Source organism: Ambystoma mexicanum, chromosome 10 (assembly GCF_040938575.1).
Source record: "Ambystoma mexicanum isolate Mex_15411 chromosome 10, UKY_AmexF1_1, whole genome shotgun sequence".
NCBI lineage: Eukaryota > Metazoa > Chordata > Amphibia > Caudata > Ambystomatidae > Ambystoma > Ambystoma mexicanum.
The window spans coordinates 1,092,053,329-1,092,075,244 of NC_090932.1; the positions used below are offsets into that span (position 1 = coordinate 1,092,053,329).

Consider the following 21,916-nt stretch of genomic DNA (forward strand, 5'->3'; position numbering starts at 1 on the left):
CCTTAAAGGTTCCCGAGATCAGGAGGGCCCTCTCCTCCATGTCAGACCAGATCTTAGAGACCTCCATCTTGAGTGCTCTGCCTATTAAGATACCCACCCCCGCTTTCCTTAGAGGACCAGATCCCTAATATTCTTGGCCAACCAATATACACTCCCTTAATAAATCTAGTATCCTGTAAAAACAGGACAGTCCCGGTCTCCGGAGTCCCCTTGCCACCAGTGACTATTTTGTTGGGGAGTTCAGCCCTTAACATTGAGGGTGCCAATCCTCAGGAGGTCAGACGTGTCCGCCCAGCTGCTACTGCCATCATACAACCCCACTACGGGAGCACCCACCTTGCCACCTGGTGGGCCTCCACGTGCCAATTCGAACATCTTCAAATAAGGATAAACCAAAAGGAGCAAGCCTGTACCAATGCACCCATTCCCTCCCCCCCTGAATCCCTCACCCATCAACCCATCTCAATTCCCCAAAGGGCGCCCAGCTCTCCCCAGCTTCACTAGTTCGACAATAGATCACCAGCTGGACTCATTCAAACAGATCCCTCCCAAACAAAGCACATACTCTAGAGCCCCACTATTTATCCCCCATAACAATCTCTTTTAAACACATTAACTCCAAGAGCATCCACCCCGTCACACCATCTTTCAAAACAAAACGAGAAGATGGGTATTCAACAGACCCTGTCCGGGCCCCCCACCTTGAGTCCCCTCAAATTGTGTGATACTCAACTGGAGTGTCCACTGCCAATTTTACAAGTGTAATTTCAGGTCTCTGCTACGGGGGATGAATTCAACTTTCTAAACTTCCACGATTTAGGCATTCTCCTTCCCATTGGACCCTTGACACTCTGTTGTCTGTCACCCGACCCCTTTTCTGTTGGACCACAGGGAGTTAAGGCTTCTCCTGCTTCTCCCAGGAGCTCCCTCGTGACTATGAATTTCCCCCTCAGTAGACAGCTTGTGTCTGTATCAGTCAACCTCGAAAGCGATGGAGAATGGGAACCCCCCCCCCACCTGTACCGGGACCCTTTCTTATTCAATCACTTTGTGAGGGGTAAGTACAGTCTCCTTTTTTGCCAGGGTCAAGGAGGACAGGTCTTGAAAGATCACGTACTGTGCATTACCAGGACTGTCTTCCTCACTTTCTCCAGAATCTGGAACTTGTCCGCTTCCGGACTAGGGCCGACTTTGGTAGTCTTGCCGAACCTCCTGCTCTATGGATCAATTTTCGCTTCATCAATGGAGTTGTCTCGAAGATAAGAACCATGAAGTTACAAAACGTATGAAGTCCAACTCCAAGTCTCTCTCTCTCCGGGATTCCAAAATGTCTCAGATAATTAAGTCTTTCACGGTTTACAAGGGCGTACATTTTCAATATTACCTCAGCCTCTCGTCTTTCCATTTCAGACATTCACACATCCATTTGGGTCTTCAGGGTGTCCAGCGAGGATTGATTGTGCTCTACTTCCTCCAATCTCTCTTCCATTTTGTCGATTCTATGGGTAATTCTATCCACCCTTACTCCAATGTCGGCCCTCATGTTTCTGATCTCCTCCGTAAGTGCTGCAACGTTTTTCTCAGGGGAGTTATGGCAGTGTACTCCTCCCCAAAGGCATGTGTGGCGGTAAACGGGGGGGTACTCCAGGTGGCTTGAGAAGGGGTACCAGGAAAGGCTGCCCCCTCTCCCCGATTATTTGCCCTCTCGGTTGAACCTCGCCCAGAGTATTAGAGCGGACCCCGACATAGAGGCACTCCAGATTGGAGAGATCTATAAAGTCGCCCTTTAAGCGGACAATATACTCCTACACATAAGGAATCCCTTGACTTACATACCAGCAGCGATCCAATTGGTTAAGCAATAGGGCCCCTTGGTGGGGTTTAAGATTAATAGGGTGAAATCGGTCCCCTTTCCTTTAGATAGGAAGATGGATGGAGAAGCTGGTAGATATTCATCCCCGAGTCTACAGGTCAACCTGGGAATGCATGTACCAAGGGACTTAGGGGAATTAGGTCGGGGCAAACTCCCACCGCCCCCCTCGAATGGCCAAAATTAAGTTTGATGCGGAAACATTTAGCAAATTAACAAAATCATGGTTGGGGTGCCTCAATGCTGTTAAAATGGTTCTTCTTCCGAGGATCCTTTATTTGTTACAGATGCTCCCCATTCGGATCCTAGACTCATTCTTCAAGGGAAGAATGGGCTCCTTCTCTAGGTTTCTCTGGCAGGGAAAGAGACCTAGGATTTATTGATCAAGTACTGGTCCTGCCCAAAGAAAAAGGGGAGTAGGCCTACTTGACGTTAAACTCTTATCATAAGGCCCAGCTTAGGTTTCTTATACCTCATCTTAAGGCCCAAAGGGATCTTCCATGGGTTTAATTGGATAACTTACAGTTACGCCCGGCAACAGTCGGGGAATGGCTGTGGGTGCCGAGAAGTAAGCTTCCCCTGCAGAATTCAGGAGCATCCTATTGTGGGAACTATATGGGACTTCTGGCGGCAAGGCGCAGACATGAGAAGTGTCACAACGTTGCCCTCCCCACTAGGTCATCTCTGGGTGCCTGGAGTTAGGGAGGATCTGCTGATCTCTTCCTACTCCTTGTTCCCCTGCCTCCTTATGCCCCTTCTCGTTTCCGTTCCTTTCTGCTCCTTGCCCCCTTTACACTGGAGCTCTCTACCTCTTTCTATCCGCTCCATTTCCTCCTACCCCTCCTTTCGTTCCTCCTTGAAATCCTATTTCCTTCATTCCCCGTCCTGTTAACCTCCTTACTTCTCTCATTCTCCCCCTCTCCCGTTTTTTCATTCACTGCACTCGGTAAATTGTCCTTTATATTGTTTTGATGGTTTGTCTCACGTTTTGCATTTATGCTTCCATTTATTCAATGTATTCAGTTGTAATGTAAAGAGCTTTGGAGTGAAGCGTTCTATAAATTCAATAAATACAAAATATACCAGACCCCGAACGCTTCCAGAAATGGTTTGGAGGCGGGACTGGAGCGGATTGGCCAACTGTGGAGTGGGGAGTAGCTTAATCAATATACTCTACCTCTTTCTATCCGCTCCATTTCCTCCTACCCCCCTTTCATTCCTCCCAGAGAAGCTTAGCACTAAGTGGGAACAAAACACGGAGGTCGATATAGATCCACTACTGTGAGACAGCCTCTGTAGGGGAGTTTCACAGACTTCAACCTCCAGTCAATATAAGTTGCACGCCATCAAGCTCCTTCACATGTGGCACTACGACCCAGTTAGACTCTCTAAAATCTTTGAGAATACCAGCCCTCTGTGTTGGCAAGGATGCAGGGCTAGGGCCGATTACTGGCATATGTGGTGGGGATGACCCAGAGTGTAATTCTATTGGGATGAAGTCCTAGGTTGGATTACAGGGATTGCCCGGGCTAAAATCGCCAATGCTGGCCCCGTTTGGTCTGGAGGGGAGAGGTAGGGCAAAAACAAAATGGGACATCAGGCTGCCGAAAACGTCCTCTTCCCTGCTCCTAGCAGCAAGAGTTTGTTTAACTATGAACTGGAGGCAGAGGGCGCTAGAGGGCAAAACAAGATGGCCACATTCTAGTGAGCTCCCGCACTGCCCGGGATTAATCCTGCCCAATCCTTGTCATTCCGGACCACCTCTGCCTTGACAAGAGGATCTTCCTACTTGCCAGAAAATACCACACTGATGCGCGAAAACGGGAGTCAAATCGCGCTATTCCGGTGCGGAGACGCTGTCGCCCAGGTCGTAGCCCATGAGCGGCGAGTAGGCCCACCGGAAGCCAAGGAGTGGAGTGACAGCCCTAACCCGAGCGTTGGGCGGGCAGACAAGGACTGCAAGCCCCTGCCACGCTCCCACAGCCCGATGCTGCAGTGAACCCCTGGACAGCCGCGGGCAAAGGCGACCGCCTTGTTCCCCACTCCCCCCGGCGTCCCGAAGCACCATCAGCTCCGGCACGACACCGGCAGATAAGTCGGAGGGAGAGACCCGCAGCCGCGGCTTCAGAGATCACCAGTGCCACTGCTTCCGCGTCGGCACCTGGGGTGTGCTGGGCGAGACGGAGACCGGCGCCGCACCAGAGGCTCCCCCCCCCACACCAAGACCAAGCCTGCGGCGCTGAGCGGGAGGGCCCGGGCTGCAGAGCTTCGGCCCCGGAGCCGCGCACAGCGACGCCCCCTCCTGCATCCAGACATGAAGAACTGCGCAGAGAACCCAGGGGAACAGACAGGGTGAAACGCCCTGCAAAACAGCGAACGCAGCCACCAGGTACGGAGTGAGCGGGAGGGGGAAGCAGCTCCAGCCGCCAGTAAAGCATCCTGAGCCCCCCCCCGCAAGCCGAGAACACTGCGTCCACCTAGCTACATTAAAACCATACCAGGACCCCTACTCCCTGTTCATCCGGCGTCATCAGAATCGCATAAAGACTTCTCCCCCCCTGGACAGGGTAACAAGTGATAACAACCATCACAAGCCAGTATTCCTCAACGGAACAGGCCGCACGCAAGCCTTTCATAACGGCCCCTCCTCCCGCTACATCCTGGCTGTAGAATCCCCTTACAAGCCCGGCAAACTGATCAAGTGGGCTAGACAGTCACCAGGCCCCACACTCAAGCACTCAAAAGGGAGGGCTGAGTGCTCCTGCAACCGCAAGTCATCCACTCCGAGACCCCCCTGCTGACCTGGTAAAACGCAACTGCCCACCCAGAAAGGCAACAATTCAAGACCTCTCCCCCTGACTATCGAGCCGCAACATCAGCTTGCTTGAACCTCTCCTCCTGACCGAGCGTCAAGGGGTAGCAACAACCTCACCCCAGCAAAGCCCAGAAGAACAGGCTACCCAGGACCCGCGCGTTAGAGGGGGCAAAGCTCCTTGGTCACCCGACTCTGTAGCATTAAGCCCACTGGTACCCCAGTGGAAACCACCTAGATTCGAAGTCAAGCAGCACACTTAAGTTCTACAGACAGGCAACGCGACAACCACTACCCTCTCCGCAAATGTATACCACACGTCCTCGAGGGGTGACAACCTCTACGTTAACGTCACAGACGGGAGCTGAAATCACCACTGAACGATCCACAACGCAACAGGTTCAATGGGGAAGACAGATAGGTCACAAAGGAAACTAAACTTCGAGGCGGGAACTGTCCCCAAAACGCCGAGAATACAGGAGGAACCAGAAATCCCTACTATCAGCGAATCCCAAATGGGGGAAGCAACCGCCTCCACAGATATTAAAGGACTGCTCCTAGATCTGAAAACCGGCATAGGGAGTCTAAATAACAAAGTGGACGGCCTCGCCTCGAAGGTAGATCTCCTCCGGCACCAACTTGACACACATACTGAGCGGCTCAATGAGGTGGAACAACGCATGTCCAACTTAGACGACGGCACAGCAAACCTGGGAACAAGACACACTCAGTTAGAATCCCAGATGAAAGCAACTACCGCCAGATGTGAGGAGTTAGAGGGCCGTTCCCGCAGGAACAACATCAGGACCGTCGGAGTGGGAGAACACCACCCCGGAACGAGGAAGGAGGATTTTGTCGAAACGCTATGCACCACCCTCTTTGGCCCCAAAGAGCTTTCCACCCTTTTTGTCATAGAAAGAGCACACATGATCCCCTCCACTAACCCTATTCCGGGAGGGCCCCCCAGGCCAATTATAGCCAAATTGCTCAACTGCAAAGATCGAGACGCCATCCTTCGCCTGGCCCGGGAGAAGGGAGAAATACATCATGATGGAAAAGAATTCACTTTTACCGAGACTTCTCGCCAACAGTCCAATCCCAAAGAAGATCGTTGACATCTACCCGGCAGAGACTCAAAGATAACCAAATTACGTATTCAATGCGGTTCCCAGCATGCCTCCGAATCCAACACGGGGGAAAGGTCCACTTTTTCCAATCTCCTGAAGAAGCTAACGACTTCCTAGATCGTGCAGGATGCTCCAGACCAAACTCCAACCAGGCACGTCCACAAAGGGACAGAAGCAGAAATCCACTATAAACCACATCAAAGTCAATGGCACCTATACTAAGCAGCAATAACACATCACATGTCCTGGAGAAATATTGTTGAACTTAGGCACTCCAAGGCCGTGCACCTAGGGAAGCCTCTAGGGCCCCTTGCACAGCAAGGCCAACGGGAAGCCCTGTGCGCCCCTTGCACAGCATTCATTCGTTTCACAGTTTATTGTTATTGAGAGGGACTGCGGCCGACGGCCTGGAGACCCCAGGAACCGTCTCCTGCATCAGTTCATACACGGGCCAGTTGGGGGTTGCCCGTGGAAAAGATTCACCAAGGGAAAGGGGAAAGAATTGCGCCACCCACTCGGCACCTCTCGCCGACCCTCCGTCCCTCGCCTCACCACCAACGCTACTGCACCATCCAGCAAATTAACCCACAAACAGCGACCAAATCGCTGGGTCAAAGTTAGCTACAATATCACCGATCGATGAGGACCAAACAAAACCAAACATATACCTTAACTCGCTCCATTCAAAGTAGCAACTTGGAACATAATGGGAGGTAACATCCCGTCTAAAACCAGGAAAATCCTACAGTACTTAAGACGAGGTCGATGTAGCCATGATCCAAGAAACGCATCTACTCCCAGGAAAAGATCACTTATGGGCCAGGAACTGGGGTTACCACAGATACTTGTCATCATACTCATCCTACTCCAGAGGAGTCGCAATCCTAATCCACAGGAGGACCAACTAGTCAACACAGCGAAAGACTCCGAAGGCAGATCTATCTTGGTGAGTGGCATCATAGCAGGCCAGAAAATAACCCTCGTCAATGCCAACGCACCTAACGTGGACGGCCACGACAACTTCGGCTGGGTGCTAACTCATCTTTCCATCAAAGATCCGACTACCATGATCTGAGGAGGTGACATGAATACGGTACTCGACCCGATCAGTGATAGATCGCGGACCACACCGCAGCCCAGATCTAAAGCCAGCCTTCAAATAAGAGAAATCTGCAGAGCATTTGATCTGAAAGACGCATGGAGAGCTGCAAGACTACACCTTCCACTCTGCAGTACATAACACGAGCTCCAGGATCGACTACCTATTCACCTCAGCAAACGGCCCACTGGAGTGTGGCCCATGTCACATCCTTCCAAGAACTCTCTCCGACCACTCCCCAATAATCCTTAGCCTCAACCCATCCCACCCCAGGTCCCCGCTACAGCACTGGCGCTTCAAAAACGGCACCATGCAAGATGAGGTATTCGCAGCCGAACTGAGAGAAGAGATTACCACGTTCCTGGAATCCAACATGGGTTCGGTCCCCTCCGCCAGCACGATCAGGGAAACACTAAAGTGCTTTACAAGAGGAGTCTCCCTCGCTAAGGAAAATGGCATCCTCAAACTCATGAGGCGGGAGCTGGCAACCTGCGAGCAACAACTAAAGAATCTCAAGCTTCAAAACACAAGCACAGACGACCCGAGAAAAAAAGCCGCCCTAAAAGAGGAACTGCAGAAGTTCAACGCCATAGCAGAGCGCAAAATAAAATTTCTAAATCGCAGCAGCCAAATCACAGTATGGTGAGGGCCAAAAGCCTGGTGCCCTCTTAGCAAACTTGAGAAGAGCCGACCACAAGCTGTCACCAATAGAAGGTATTTGCACCACTCAAGGTGCGCTAACTCACACCGACGAAGGAATGGCGGAGGAATTTAGACTCTTCTACCAGGATCTCTACAGTACCAAGCACAATAGAGACTCCAACGCTCTGCTGGAGTAAATGGAGGACACAGAGCTATACTGGGTCGAAAGTCAACTACGAGAGCCACTCAATGAAATGGTCACGCAAGAGGAGATTATCGAGGCCATTTAGGGCCTCCCGAATTCCAAAGCTCCCGGCCCAGATGGCCGGCCTAACGGGGGAATTCTATAAGACATTTGCAAATACCCTAGTCCCTCTCCTAGCAGCAGTATACGAAGAAGCCCTGGAAAAGGGAGCTCTCCCCCAGCCCACTGGCGAAGCCAACGTCGTCCTCTTGCATAAACCTGGCAAGCCACCAGAGGAATGCGCATCCTACCGCCCCATATCCCTGCTCAACCTCGATAACAAAATACTAGCAAAGGTGCTCACAAACAGGTTGATGCCACTGATGCCCGCGCTGGTACTTGCAGACCAGTCAGGGTTCATACCCGGCCGCAACACGACCTTGGGAATCAGGAGGCTATTCGGAGTCATGGAAGCGCTAGACCCCTCCCAACAGGTAATCGCAGTCATACTCGATGCCGAGAAGATATTCGACTCGGTGGAAGGGCCATTCCTGTTCGCAGTACTCACCGGAATGGGACTGGGAGCCCGTTTCATCAAACTGGTATCCCCGTTATACACTAAGCCACAAGCCAATATCATAGTGGGAACAGCAAAGTCGGCCCCCGTCAAACTGCAACGTGGTACCAGACAAGGCTGCCCACTATCAGCACTAATATTTGCTCTGGTAATGGAACCACTTGCTTCCAATCTTAGAGAACAACGGCAACAGAGGGGGCTCATCATAGGCCCGCACAAGCTCATCATATCCTTATACGGAGACGATGTTGCGTTGTTCATACGCGACCCCGCAGACAACTTCCCTCATGACTGGGTTCAGCTTATCATCGGAGCAGCCTCGGGGCTGAAAATCAACCAGTCAAAATCCATCATATTTCCGCTGACCCCGGCGACTAAACCATTCGGAGACGACTTCCAGCTTACATGGAAAACATCCAAAGTCCAGTACCTGGGAATACAGATGTCCCTAAACTATTAAGAAGTATTTCATGACAACTACGAAGAGGTCGCCAAATACTTGCAGGAAAAAGTGGCTCGATGGAAGACCCTACCACTAACCCTCTGGGGAAGAGCCTCCCTGGTTAAGATGGTGATCCTACCGAAGCTTCTATACTTATTCACCAACATTCCCATATCACTACCACAATCCTTCCTGAACAGATTGAAAAGCATGGTCCTCGAACTACCAGAGTGGCACACCCAACACTAACTCTTCCGGTAACAAGCGGAGGGCTTGCCTTTCCAGACCTGGAGAAATACTACTGGGTGGCAAAGGCACAATTCCTCAGCCATTGGTACTCTACGCAGGCAGTCAGGCCTCATGTGCAGGTGGAGGGGGCCCTGGCAACACCCAACCTATTGAGTGCGGTCATCTTTAGCCAGATACCCGTCCTCAACACCACCATGAACGTAGTGTTATCAACGTACAAAATCTGGAGGAAACTCGCCCAAAAATACCAGGTGCAAACGCGATACTCACCCCTTCTCCCCGTCAAGTTCATACCAGGGGTTCCGCTGACATCAGAGAGGGTCTTCCATCAATGGACTGAAAAGCTGCATATAAACACCTTAGGAGACCTCCTCACCAAGGACAGCTTCCTGACTCCACAACAGGCGAAACAGAGGCAGCAACACTACGCTTGACACATTCATCTACTTCAGAACCCGCTACACATTACAAGCACTCCTACCCACCTTCCCACGTCAACCTCCGACCTGGCAACTATTACACAACGTAATACAGGCGCAGGGAGAAGGCAGGCTGGTCTCACAAATCTACAGATCGATCATCACCGACACAGTCCCCGACAACACCCGCGCAAACGTTAGATGGGAAAAGTCCCTCAGTATATCCATCTCAGAAGAAGACTGGACTTACATCCTGAGACAAAATGCAAAGAAATTTCTCTCAACTCACGCTTTAAACTAATCCACTTCAACTTCCTTCACCAAACCTACTATACACCAGTGTTAGGGAGAATTCTCTCTTTAGGCTGAATTTCCTAACCTTTGCTGGATTTCTGGAGTTTGTTTATTTCTCCTGCCAAGAGTGAGACTCTTTCTCCCACTCTTGGACATGATTTATGGTGTTCCTTTGACTGTTTGTGTTTTATGGGCTATGGGGTCCTTTACTCCATAGGGTCTCATGTGTTTTTACTGTGTGTGTTACACAGTACCCTCCGTGCAGTGATACAGGGGTGTCATAGTGACACCCCACCATAGACTCCATACCCTGGGACTGACTACTGTCTCCCAGGGCATGTAAAGTCACCATTGGCTTTACTAGTCCCAAATTATTAACAGAAACCGGTACAAACCATCCTATTATGGACGTACTGGTCGGGGAAATTCGATTACCCCGGGGTCTGTTAGTCGAGGGGGCATGTCTCCGTCCCCCCTGATCGAGTTTTGGCTGGTGGCAGTGGATACTACTTTTTATATTCGACTGCAAATATATCCCTATGGGATTTTCCCATTGTTCGAGGCTACCAACTTTAATTATTTAATTCTCATAGCCTCGAACATACCGCCGGTTTATTTATTTAATATGAATTCGCCGGTTGATATTTTTTGCCAGGACTCGATTCTAAAATGGCATTTGTGTTCTCTTCTGTGACTCCAACCCAAGTCGAGCCCTTTGTTCCACTTTTTGGCTGGCTTCTCCACAGAAGCCTCCAAAAGTGGTGCCACTCTGTCTGGGTACCACAGGGGGCGTGGGTGGGGGTTTAGGCACCCTGGACTGAGTTACCTTGGTAACTCAAGTCGCACTCGTGTGATTGGCCCATGTTTGATTGACAGCTAGGCTGAGTGAATGGGGGTGTGCTGCATAAAAGCAGGGCTTTGGGGACTGGAACTTCAGAAGTCGCCACAGGACCTAAGAATTCGACGAGGGAGAAGCTGAGCTGACCTACCACGACGACACCACCGGTGGAGCCCTGCGGAACCAACTTACCACTTCCCGACGACGGAGAAGATCTCCCGGCTGGAGAGGCTTCTTCCCCTGACTGGTGGGCACAACCAGTTTACCTTCTTTTCCTCGCATCCCAGGACGTCTTGTGGTCGAATTGCCTGTGCCAAGCACCCCGACAACTAGATAGCCACTTAACACTGGACCGCGAATAAAAGACCGCTCCCGTTACCTGAGAACTCCGCGGCTGGTTTCTTCCCTGGCAGTGCAACAGACTCCTGTCTTCCTCCCCGACGAGATCCTCTCTTCCCCCGGACGAAGCACCGACTTGCATCCGCTGCCAGGAACAACTGCCCCCGCTGGAGTATTCTCACCACCGGTACCGTGTCCGCCAGGCCTCCCTTTCTAAAGATTTCTACAAGGTAATAATAATCCCTTAACCTTCTGGACTGGGCTGGCCGCCTTGACCATCTAACTGGTCCCTTTCTTTTGGTCCAACTCTTTCTGGATCGTTTCAAGACTTTTGTGCACTTCAAGCGTGTGACCTTGGGACACATTTCGTTCTGATCCTCAAAGTGGATCCGGCCTTCTGAACTCTAACTTCACGGTTTTACTTTGCCTCCCTCTCTTGTGTTCTTGTGAAAGTGTTGGGATCTGTTTCAAATTATCTTCCGCTTTTCTCTCCCTTTTTAAAACGAATTATTAGAGTGCCATCTGCATTAAGCGCTCACCGCTGTCTGAAAATAAGTGGGGCTTTACTTAAGACTTGTCTAATATTCTTTTAAGGGAGTGTATATCTTTTAGTGACTGTGTTTTTGAACTGCTTAACATTAGTGCGTGTGTGTTTTACTAGATGTGGTTTTAAATAAATACTTATATCTCGGTTACACCAAGCTCTGGTCAGTGTTTACTTGTTCTACTGTGTTCTTTTGACCTATTGTGAATACTCTGTATACTGCCTAACTCTTCTTGAGGGAAGTCTGACTGCTCAGACACAGCTACCAAGTGAATCTGTGTGGTACAGACTGCTACCAAGTGGGTTTACTGCCAAACACCTGTAATCTTAAATCTTTTGCAGTGGTCCCAGAGGGAACTGCACAGGTTTCTGCCTAACAACCAGCAAAAGCGAACAAACATCATCCTGAAACACCCTCAAAATGCAAGCGATGTGGGACGCCCTCAGCCGATTTTGTCCATCTCACGTGGGACTGTCCCAAACTGACTTCGTTCTGGAGACGACAGGTGCAATCGTCGGAGAAGCTATACAGCCTGTCCAGCTGGCGGCCCTTCTTGGAATGACAAAACTGCTATCAGCACCAATAAGAAAATTGGCAGGACTACTGTTAACACTCGCCCGCAGGAGAGTCGCCATGGCCTGGAGCCGAGGCCCGCTCCCCACAGTCTCTTCGTGGCACAGGGGCATCCTCTATTGCCAAGATGTGGAAACAGACTTCGTTAAACTGCTACCTCTCCATGCCCGCCCAACAGACATTTGGGACCCGCTGATACTATTCTTGATGAAGGAGGCTGAAGAAGCCCCTTCTTCCCCAGCAAGCACTCAATAAGCAGAGGACACGCTCCCGCTAACAATTTGGCCTAGCACCCTCATCTCCCTGAGACAGAGAACTGGAACAGTGCAGTGCATACCCGTGAAGATACTGAACTTAATGGTGGAATGGAGTGATTTGGGAGGAATGGGGTATGGCGCAAAGTTAATTCCACCCTAATGTGGGTGAGAAGTTGTATTATGTTACTAAAACCAAAAATAAAGTTTTTTTTTTTAAAAAAAAAACTATCAAGTGGAAAAGTGCTCTCCCTCCCCCCCCCCAGGCAAGAAGGAATGGACCAATGTGGCTATGAATATATACACTATGGAAAGAATAACAGCAGTGCTCCACGGTCATGCAGGCCCTCATGAAATGGAGTGGGGAGAATGTATTGATACAGATGTGAGGCCTGGGGCAAACCCAGCAGTGACCATCGCCGGGGAATAAGAAGGGGAGTGCCTTGAACATGTGCAGGAAATTAATAGGGTAGGGTAGGGCATGGACCAATGTCGGACAAATATGGACAGTACGCTTGTGTGGAGGCAAGATGCCAATGCTAAAAGTTTACTTGGTTTTCTTTTTGGTTACTGAAGGGACTAAAGATGATGCTACAGCAGCAAGAAATTAGTACCAAGTGGAGGGGGGGGGGGTACGATAAGCGGACTCTGTTACTCAAACTGCCTCATGAACTTTTTTTTAAAATTGTATTCCGCTACACTTATAAAGAACATTTGGAGAAAAAAGAAAATAAAGCATTGCATCAGTATAGTGCAGGTCTTTTTCCTAACCCCAATGAAGACCAGAATGCATTTTTCGGGAAAAGTGTTTTTTTAAGCAAAACGGGGAAACAACCAGAATTGAGGTTCATATTCTGGCTTTGCCACTGTGATCCTGGACAGATCATAATTGCTGACTCATCACTACTGGGCTGTCTGATCTGGTGCCATTTTTTGACTCATCACCAGCTTTCTTTTCATTGCGAGCATTTGAGTTGAATGGACACAAGTCAGCAAAGACCTAACTAAATGTCAGAGTCTTCTGGTGAGCGTATTTGACTCTTCACCCCCATTGTTTATTGCATTTTCTGTGCTTTGGTGACAATTTAACAATCCTACACCCTCATTCTTGGGGCTCAAGTGTTTCCACTGCATCTGTTTCCTTGCTTCTGACTACTAGCCGCCTGATGAGTTCATTGGTGCTGTGCAATCCATCTAGCTTCTATCCTTATCCCTTCACCGCTCCTATGGCACTCACCATCTGCCCTATGTATTCTAACTGCTATTGCCATCACCTATCCTCCCTCTCAGAGTCGGAAGGAAAAAAAAAAAAATAATAATAAAATCCTGACCACCAACACTGGTATACCCATTGCAGACACCTACCTCAGAGCAACTTCCAGACAAGATTGTCACTGATATCCTCTTTCTGTCTCCTCTCCAGATCTTTGAACTCCTCATCTTCTCTCGCCTCTTTTATCTTCACCCATTAATGGTGGCACCAGATGGGAAGTACTCTTGTCGGGCTTCTCATCATCTAGGTGCATTATTAGTGTCTATCGAAATGGCATTATCATGGCGCAGAGTTCTCAGCCCAACCTCCTCTTCAACCGGCGCTCGTCCCTCATCAACTTCTCCTTCCTCGACCTCTGCACCCCCCTCCTCCAACTGGTGGACCACGCGCCTGTACCACGCATCGGAAAACCTTCAAAAAGGCAGGGACCGTCTGCATCTAGCCATGCTCAATGCTCACCCTGCTATCAAACACTCTGCCGCCATCTGCCTCCTCCTTGAAGACCCTGACCTTGATATCCTCGCTCTCCCCGAGACGTGGTTCAAGGCCAGCTCAGTCACTGCTTTGGACTCCCTTCTCCCTGATGGCTACAAGATAATCTCCAAACCATGCCCTAACTGTTCTGGCAGGGGGAGGGGGGTTTTGCCCTGAGCTTCCCAGAGTGGGTGCCTTCTTCCCTCATACCTACCTCATTCAAGAGCCTGGTCATCTCTCCCGCTTGCTCCCTGACCATTGACACGATCTAAAGGCCACCTAGCTCGATCACCGAGTTACTCTCAGAATAGCCCAATACTCCTCCTCACAGCCACCTCTAAACTCCTTCTGATGGGTGACTTTAACATCCATTGTCATGACCACTGTGAGGGGGCATAAATTGTGCCACAAGCAGGCTCCCACAAGAACCCTGAGGGCCTTAAAACCACTGCAAAAGGGCTCCTGGAGCCAGTCCCGGCGCCTTTGGCATCAGGCTCATATGTAGGAAGGAAGGGCTCTTCAAACTAGGTCCCATTTATGTACATGGGCCTTCAAATGCACCCACACAACCTAGTTCTAAGAACCAAGCTATGCGGTCTAGTGTTTTGGGTGTGGCAGGCCTGGAACTACTTTCCCTTGGCTATATAAACCACACCCTGACTGCAAAACACGCTTTGCGTTATTCTACAACCAGCAGTGTGACGCTCACCATGTCCAGCTCCTGGTCTTCAGCATCTTCCTGTAGTCCTGCAAGAACAAGATTATTCTGTCTTACCTGAGAAAACACCATCCAGCACTCAGTATCTCAAGTGGGCTGCAATCTGTGGAAACCAAGAGAAGAAGAAACATCAGGCGCCTGTGAGTACTACCTTAAGGACTTCCGGCGAACCGCTACCACAGCTTCTGCTCGAACATCGCAACCCGCAATAACGAGAAAAGGACAAATATCAGAACGGGCCCGCTTCCAAAACATCGAATTCCATCAGTCTTACCTGAATTCCATCGCGCTACGCTGTGCTGCTATCCGGGAGCACCACAGCAACATGTGCAAAGGAAAAGAGACATTCAGTTTCACTTTCAATATTAAACAACCGCACAGCGCTGTACTTACCTTAACGGATTCTGGGGGCCTGTTTTTCATTGCACCCTCATCCACTTGCAGCACCACAGCAGCCTGTGAGGAGAAGAAGAAAACACAGCTTAGCGTTAAAAGACAAAGGCGCTGCGCTTCGCGCTTTCTCTTACCTAGAAACGTGCCTCTCCATCCGGCACGCCAGCATCAAGACCTTCGCACCTGAAAAGAATGAGATAAAGACATTAACGAATTCCCACCATAAACAGAACAAAGACTTACAATTAACAAACCTACCTGCCTACCAGCAGATTCAGGGTCACAGCAGGCCTGGGCCCAAAGAAGGCGCACTGCACCAGTGAAGCAACTCGGGCAGCTCGCCACAAAACGCCAAGCACCCCTGCACAAGAAACGCAGGACAGATAGCTCACCCTACAAATAACTAAGGTGAGAAATGAACCCAGTGGGAAGGGAATCGGTCAGAGGGAGGTGGGAGATTAACCCATTAGAGAGAGTTTATCGCAAATCCTCCCTTCTGTAATTGCAGATTCATTACTCAGCACTGGACAACTACGCGTCCAGGGTTCCAGATCTCAGAGCCTTCCAGTCACCCCCGGGGATATCAGGTGAGCGTAACATCCATCTTGACTTATCTTTCACAACGTCCACTCTCTTCTGTGATCTCTGCACCTTGCTCTCCCTCTCCATTCGCCCCTCTGGTCCTACCCACTCAGCTGGGCACACTCTCGATGCCTTGATCCACACTGACATTTTGATCTCCTCTCAATTTACCACCCACTCTCCTGGTCAGACCACTCCCTCACCTTTCACCCAGGTCCTCTCTGCCACCCGACTGCACCCCACAGGCCAGCTCTGCCAATCTTGTTCATGGACATCCGCCCGATGAAACAAGTGTCAGCTGCTACCTTCGCATCCACCTTCATCCTCCCCTCACCACTTCCACCTCTGTCTCTGCTCTCAGCAACCTCCAGCTCGCCAGCACCAACACTGGACATTCTTGCTCCAGTCATGAGGATCTGCCTGAAACATGCCATCAAGTTAACACCTTGTACGACTCTGAACTTGCAGCCCTGAAACAAGTGGAGAGCTGTGGAACAGAAGTGGCAGGCCTCAGACCCACCCTCTGACAAACTGGCCTGTCGCTTTCTCCAACAACAATACAGACTTTCCATCCGTTTCAAGAAAAGGGCCCACATCCAGGTACGCATTTCTGAAGCTTCCAACAACACGACTGAACTCTTTAAAATCTACAAAGAACTAGCCAACCCTTCAGCAGTCTCTACATTGCCTCTTCCCTCTCAGACCCTCTACAATGCATTGGCCATTGGACATCCCGAGCACTCTCTTCCGTCTCCCCCTCCTCCTATCCCCTTGCCACCTATGGCCTCCCACCCTCCCTCTGCCCTTCTCTCCTCCATCACATCGGATGAGGTCACTAGAGTTGTCCGCTCTATGAAGTTCTCCCCCTGCTCTTCCAGAACTATTAAGGACAAGATCGGCTCCCTTGCCCCTGCACTTGCTGATTTCTGCAATCACTCTCTTGCTACTGGGTCTTTCCCTGCTTCCCTCAAGCACTCACTTGTGCGCCCCCTTCTGAAAAAACCTTCCGCAGACCCATAGCGTCCGGCTAACTACCGCCCATCTCCATCACCCGCTTCTTGGCAAACTCTTGAAGGAGCTGGTCTACCCCCAAGTGGCCCAGCATAATGAGCTTATTGGTTGCCTACACAAACATCAATCTGGATTCCGAGCATCCAGAGGCACGGAAACTGCTCTCCTGAACACTTGTGCAGAACTGCTTGCATCTCTTGATTCCAACTCTCCAGCTGTTCTCATTCTACGTGATCTCTCCTGCATTTGTTACGGTCAACCACTCCATCCTCATAAAACGGCTCCACGATACCCTTGGTATTTCAGAGCAGGCACTTGGCTGGCTGATGTCCTTCCTCGCTAACCGTCCCTCCCAGATTATCCTGGGCTCTTTCTCTCTCCCACCTCCATCTCCACCTGTGGCATTCCCTAGGGCTCGAGCCTTTCTCCCTGGCTCTTTAACGTCTATCTTGCTCCGCTTGCACAGCTAATTTCCACTTCCTCTCCTTACTTCCAGTGTTATGCAGATGACACAACTCTTCTTCAAACTTCCCTCTGATCCTCTCCTTACTTCCTCCACCATTCCTGACTGCCTATCAGCATCCAGTCCTGGTGTGCCTCCAACGATCTCTGCCTCAACGCCAGCAAGACAGATCCTTCCGACTCCTGCTCCCTGTTTCTTCCCTTCACTCCAGCCACCCTCTATGGGCTCTCCCTCTTCTTCATCTGAAGCCAAAAACCTTGGAGTCATCTTCGACTCCGCTCTTTCCTTCCTCCCCCACATTGAGGACCTTGCCAGGAAGGCCCACTTTCAACTCCCACCTCCTCAAAGGAATCCTTTGTTTCCTCACTTTACCCGAGATGCTCAACAACTCTAGAGCTCTGGTACTCTCTGGGCTGGACTTCTGCAACAGCCTCTTCCTTAATCTACCCTCTTGCTCTGTACTTCCCCTCAACCTTATCCACAATAGCGCTGCAAGACTTATCCTTGGCCTCAAGCCCAGGGACCACATCTCTCCAGCCCTAAAATCTCTCCACTAGCTCCCGGTTGCTGCAAGGATCAAATTCAAATCCCTCTGCATCAGTCATAAGGCTGTCTGGGGCCGGGGACCGTGCCATCTACAATTGGCTCTCACCAAAAACTCTCCCTCCAGATCTCTACGCCCCTTCAGCACCAACTCTCTGAATGTCAAGTGCTTCTCCAATCAGCAAGCTGGGGGCCGATCTCTTTCCTCGGCTCCTCTGGACAGCCTCCCCCTTCCTCTCTGTCTTGAGGTGGATCTCCTCAAATTCCAGAAGCTCCTCAAGACTTTCCTTTTCACCTCCTCCTTCCCCCTCTCCCTCCCTTGCTAAACCCCACACGCAGAGATTGGTGACCAAGGCCCTTATGCATCCTTCTGGCTCCTGCCCATGCCCCCTCAATCACCTTAGCCTTTGCCCACTCCCAGGCATGCACTTATTGTATTGGCAGTTGACCACTCTTACCAAGTGTTTTCTGCCAGGCACTTAGCTGCTTGCAACTTACACCCTAACCATTCCCTCCGTGGAACTCCTAGCACTTACCCCCCATTCCTTGTCCTTTCTCTCTCTGCACCTTCTGAATGCTCACATGGTCTAGTAGGATCACCTCTTTCTTTCCCTTCATTGTTAAATCTGCCTTTCTTTCGCTCCCCTTTGCCCTATGGGCGCTTTGAAACACAATTTACTTTATGTATACACACCTTACAAATGCACAATAAAATAAAAATGTTATACTTTTTCCTTCAAGTTTTACATGCTCTGGTTTACATACATATAACAATCTGCAAGTCTGTAAATAGGGAGTATAAGCAGGTGATCTTATCCTCCCCCACAAGTATATTTTGTTGAGTTGGGTTTATCTAAATCGTAAAAATATAGTAATAAAACCCAGACAATGTTTTAAGCGCGCAACAATACGTATCCTGGTACTTGTAGACTTGTGAATATGCAAATCCAATGTTCAAGGGGGTGCATGTACAAGCTAAAGAAGTAACGCAGTAATGTCAAAGTAACATGAGGGGGTGACGTCAAGACGCATGTTTATCACACCTATATTACACCTAGTGCGCCACACTGTAGGGAGTAGGACAGTACGCAGGGAAGGACATGCGAAAACACAGTAGCCAATAAGTGTTGCAGAAGGAAAAGTTTCTCATGGGAAGAGAACTGCAGCCGAATACCACGTGCAGGTCCACAAAATAATTTGAAGGTCACTGGGCTAGGTACCAAGGACCAAGGCAGCGAACCCAATAGCAAAATAGAGTGAACTGCATAGTTTGTTGTATCTAGAGCTGGCACAATGCGAGAGGCGACAGTGAGCAAACAGGTGTAGGCGAGAGCTAAGGAAGAAGGAAACCAATCCGGGGACTTGGATATGGTGTTGCAGAGGCTGTAAAAATGCCCCAGAACTTTCGGCTGGTCCCTCACAATTCCATTGATAGAATCAGTGGGATGCTGTGACTCAAGCGGTCTCCAAAGAAGGGGGTTCAATCCGCATTGAGGTATCAACCTGTACCTTAGTGGATGCCAACCAATGGCATGCTAGAGTTCCTGCAAGTCAGCAGATAATGATGTAATTGAGGAGAGGGACGGTGTTCAGGGTGATGGTCCAGGAAATGTTTTATCCAATCAGGACCTGTAATGTATATGAACCCATAGGGGTCCCGTTACTACCCACCAATTGTGTATTAGCACATACCCAAAATTGTAACGATTGACAAATAATGCCATTTCTTGCAGCCCTTTTGGGACAGAGTTGAAATGCTTTACAGTTCAGGTCCACAGATTAGTTTGTTCTCCCAGTGAACTAAAGCTGGTTTTTTTCCTCGCACGGTGTGCTCTTCTTTTGGATTACTTTTGTATTTTTCCTGGCACGCCCCTGGAGACCCATGGTCTTCAGACTTCAATTTATGATGGGGACAATAAAGCTACAACCGTGCTCCTTTTGCACGTTTCTGTATAGATTTGTTTAAGTACTTTCAAGTTGGTTTATGGTGTAATTTGTGTGGTTGTAAAACAGGATAGTGTTTCAGCTCTTCAAAGTTATTCACAAATGATCTCGCACTCTGATGCGCGACAGGAAGTGGATACCAGTAGTCAAGTGCCAAAGACATGGCTCATACACCAGCTAAACCACTTTACCAAATTGGGGGATCCAGAGCAACTCCTTTAATTTCAAATTCCCTAACCAGTTAAAACTGCCAGACACAAAATACTTCAAAACAGTGATTTAGTTTTCAGGACACTTTCTTCTAAGAAGCATCACTCATGATTTATTTGGCTACTGTGTAGCTACTTATAAAATAATAGTAACTATTTGTAAGACACACCCCACAAAAATCATTAATTTCTTGGCCGATAGGTTCACCCCTTGAAAGCCATGACCTCCTTTATTAATATGTTCCGATACATGCACCCTGTCGGTATGTTCTAATCCGTATCCTCAGTTTTGAGTACCTTCAAATCTGCCTCGTCTATTCATGCTAAAGACCTTGTATATTATGCAAGGCTGGTAATCTCTTTCTACAGCTGTAATCCCTCTCCTGTGTTTGGGCAGAACCCATATAGGGTCTGATTCACGGAAGTGTTTCATAATGGCACAATCCCATAGGAAAACAGTCCATGAATCAGGCCCATACTTGTCTAATTGTTCCCAACCTATGCCCTTTACCCATGCTAAGGGACTGGTGGCTTCTAAACTAATAAATCAAAAAGAATGCCCTGGTAAACTGCGTACCTGCCTCATGATGTTTAATCTGATCTCAGAATATACGATGGGCTATGGTACATATTTCACATGACTATGGATTTGAGACCTCCATGTATATACGTCTGGGGGTAGGAAATGGTCCAGAACAAAACGGAGCACCATTCTGGCAAAGTTTCTCTTACCAGAGTGCTGGAGGATCTCTAGTGTGTGCCCGTTCACAGGGGTATCCCAAGAAACTCCCAGGTATGTCCTTCAGCCGAGCTCTGCCTGTGCTTCATAAGACTGAATGCAGAAACAGCCAAAGCCTCACGTACAATTTAGAAACTATCCAAATTGGCAAACATTTTATTGAGGCGAGTATGGCGTCCAATAAAAAGAGCAGATTCATAGTACCACCACTCATTCAAAAAGGTTTCTTGCTGAATCAGACAGGTTTAACATTTGAAATTGTGGGTATTCTTATGTTCCCATAATGCTCTTTGTTATTATGCAAATTACCACGTTTGGGTTCTACATTGTGTTGCAAACTGTCACGCCCCCTGGCCCCCCTCCCATTTCCAGCACTGATACATCCTGTATAGCTTCCTTGAGGCTTAAAAAAAAGTCCCAAAACGTGACCTGTAACCATGTTTGAACACACATACCATTGTCGTATGGGGTTTATTTTGCACATAAAATGCCATGGAAGGACAGCTTACGGTGTCAATAGACTTCAAGGGGGTTTCCATGGTTATTTTGAAAGCTGCGACGCGAGCGTTTCAAAGTATGGGCAGTGGGGCGAATTGGGGTGCCTGGGACGAGCCGATATTATTGGGCATCACAATTTATTTGTCTTGGGAGTGGAATGGGTCTTTGCCCCACGTCCCAAAAACATTTTAAGGGGCCCAGTCTGCCTCTCCCTGTTGCCCGCGCCAACCCAACCGTACTACCTGCCAGTATTGTTTTTTTCCCCCTACCCTTGCCACTGCCAGCTAGGCTAGTACAGTTGCGCATCAGGTGCGCCCCAGAACGACCCCTGGTACATGAATCCAAACCCATAAATTAACCTCCTCACCTATCCTGGCGGGTGGGTGACGAACCGCCCGGGTCTCGGTCAGTCCCCGCTGCAGGCAAAGTCCCAGACTGCAGAGAAGCAGCGCCCGTGCACCCGGCATGGCGCAACAGCAAGCTCACACCACACCTAGGGGAAAGTCCACGAGCCACACATAACAGGAGAGGAGGCGGGTCTGGCACCGCCAGGAGGGAGGAGAAGCTGTCCTAAATCTGGGGCGGTACTAGCAATAAAAGAGGCGGTGTGTCGTGGGGGTGGCAAGAGAGAAATCCAAGGGAACGAGAGAGGGGGCGGAGACAAACTCAAAGAGAAAGGCACAACTCACAGCCTAATAGCGGTCTGGTTCCCGAGAATAATTGCACTACACGCAAGGACTACAGGGGCAGCCTTTCATGGAAACCCGCAGCAGAGACACAGGGATCTCGTGAAGAGCTAGAGCGG

General features: G+C 49.6%; 1 protein-coding gene and 1 long non-coding RNA gene across 2 annotated transcripts in view; both read right to left on the reverse strand.

The window, feature by feature from the left end:
* The window catches only part of PCYOX1 (prenylcysteine oxidase 1), a 285,501-nt gene extending 263,663 nt beyond the window's left edge, over positions 1–21,838 (reverse strand). The window contains exon 1 of the mRNA XM_069618912.1: positions 21,479–21,838. Coding sequence (XP_069475013.1) covers positions 21,479–21,578 — 100 coding nt within the window. The 5' untranslated portion in view covers positions 21,579–21,838. The remainder of the gene's footprint in view (positions 1–21,478) is intronic.
* Positions 1–21,916, reverse strand: part of LOC138492006 (uncharacterized) — a 1,139,453-nt gene that overhangs the window by 495,211 nt on the left and 622,326 nt on the right. The gene's annotated exons all lie outside the window — the stretch shown is intronic.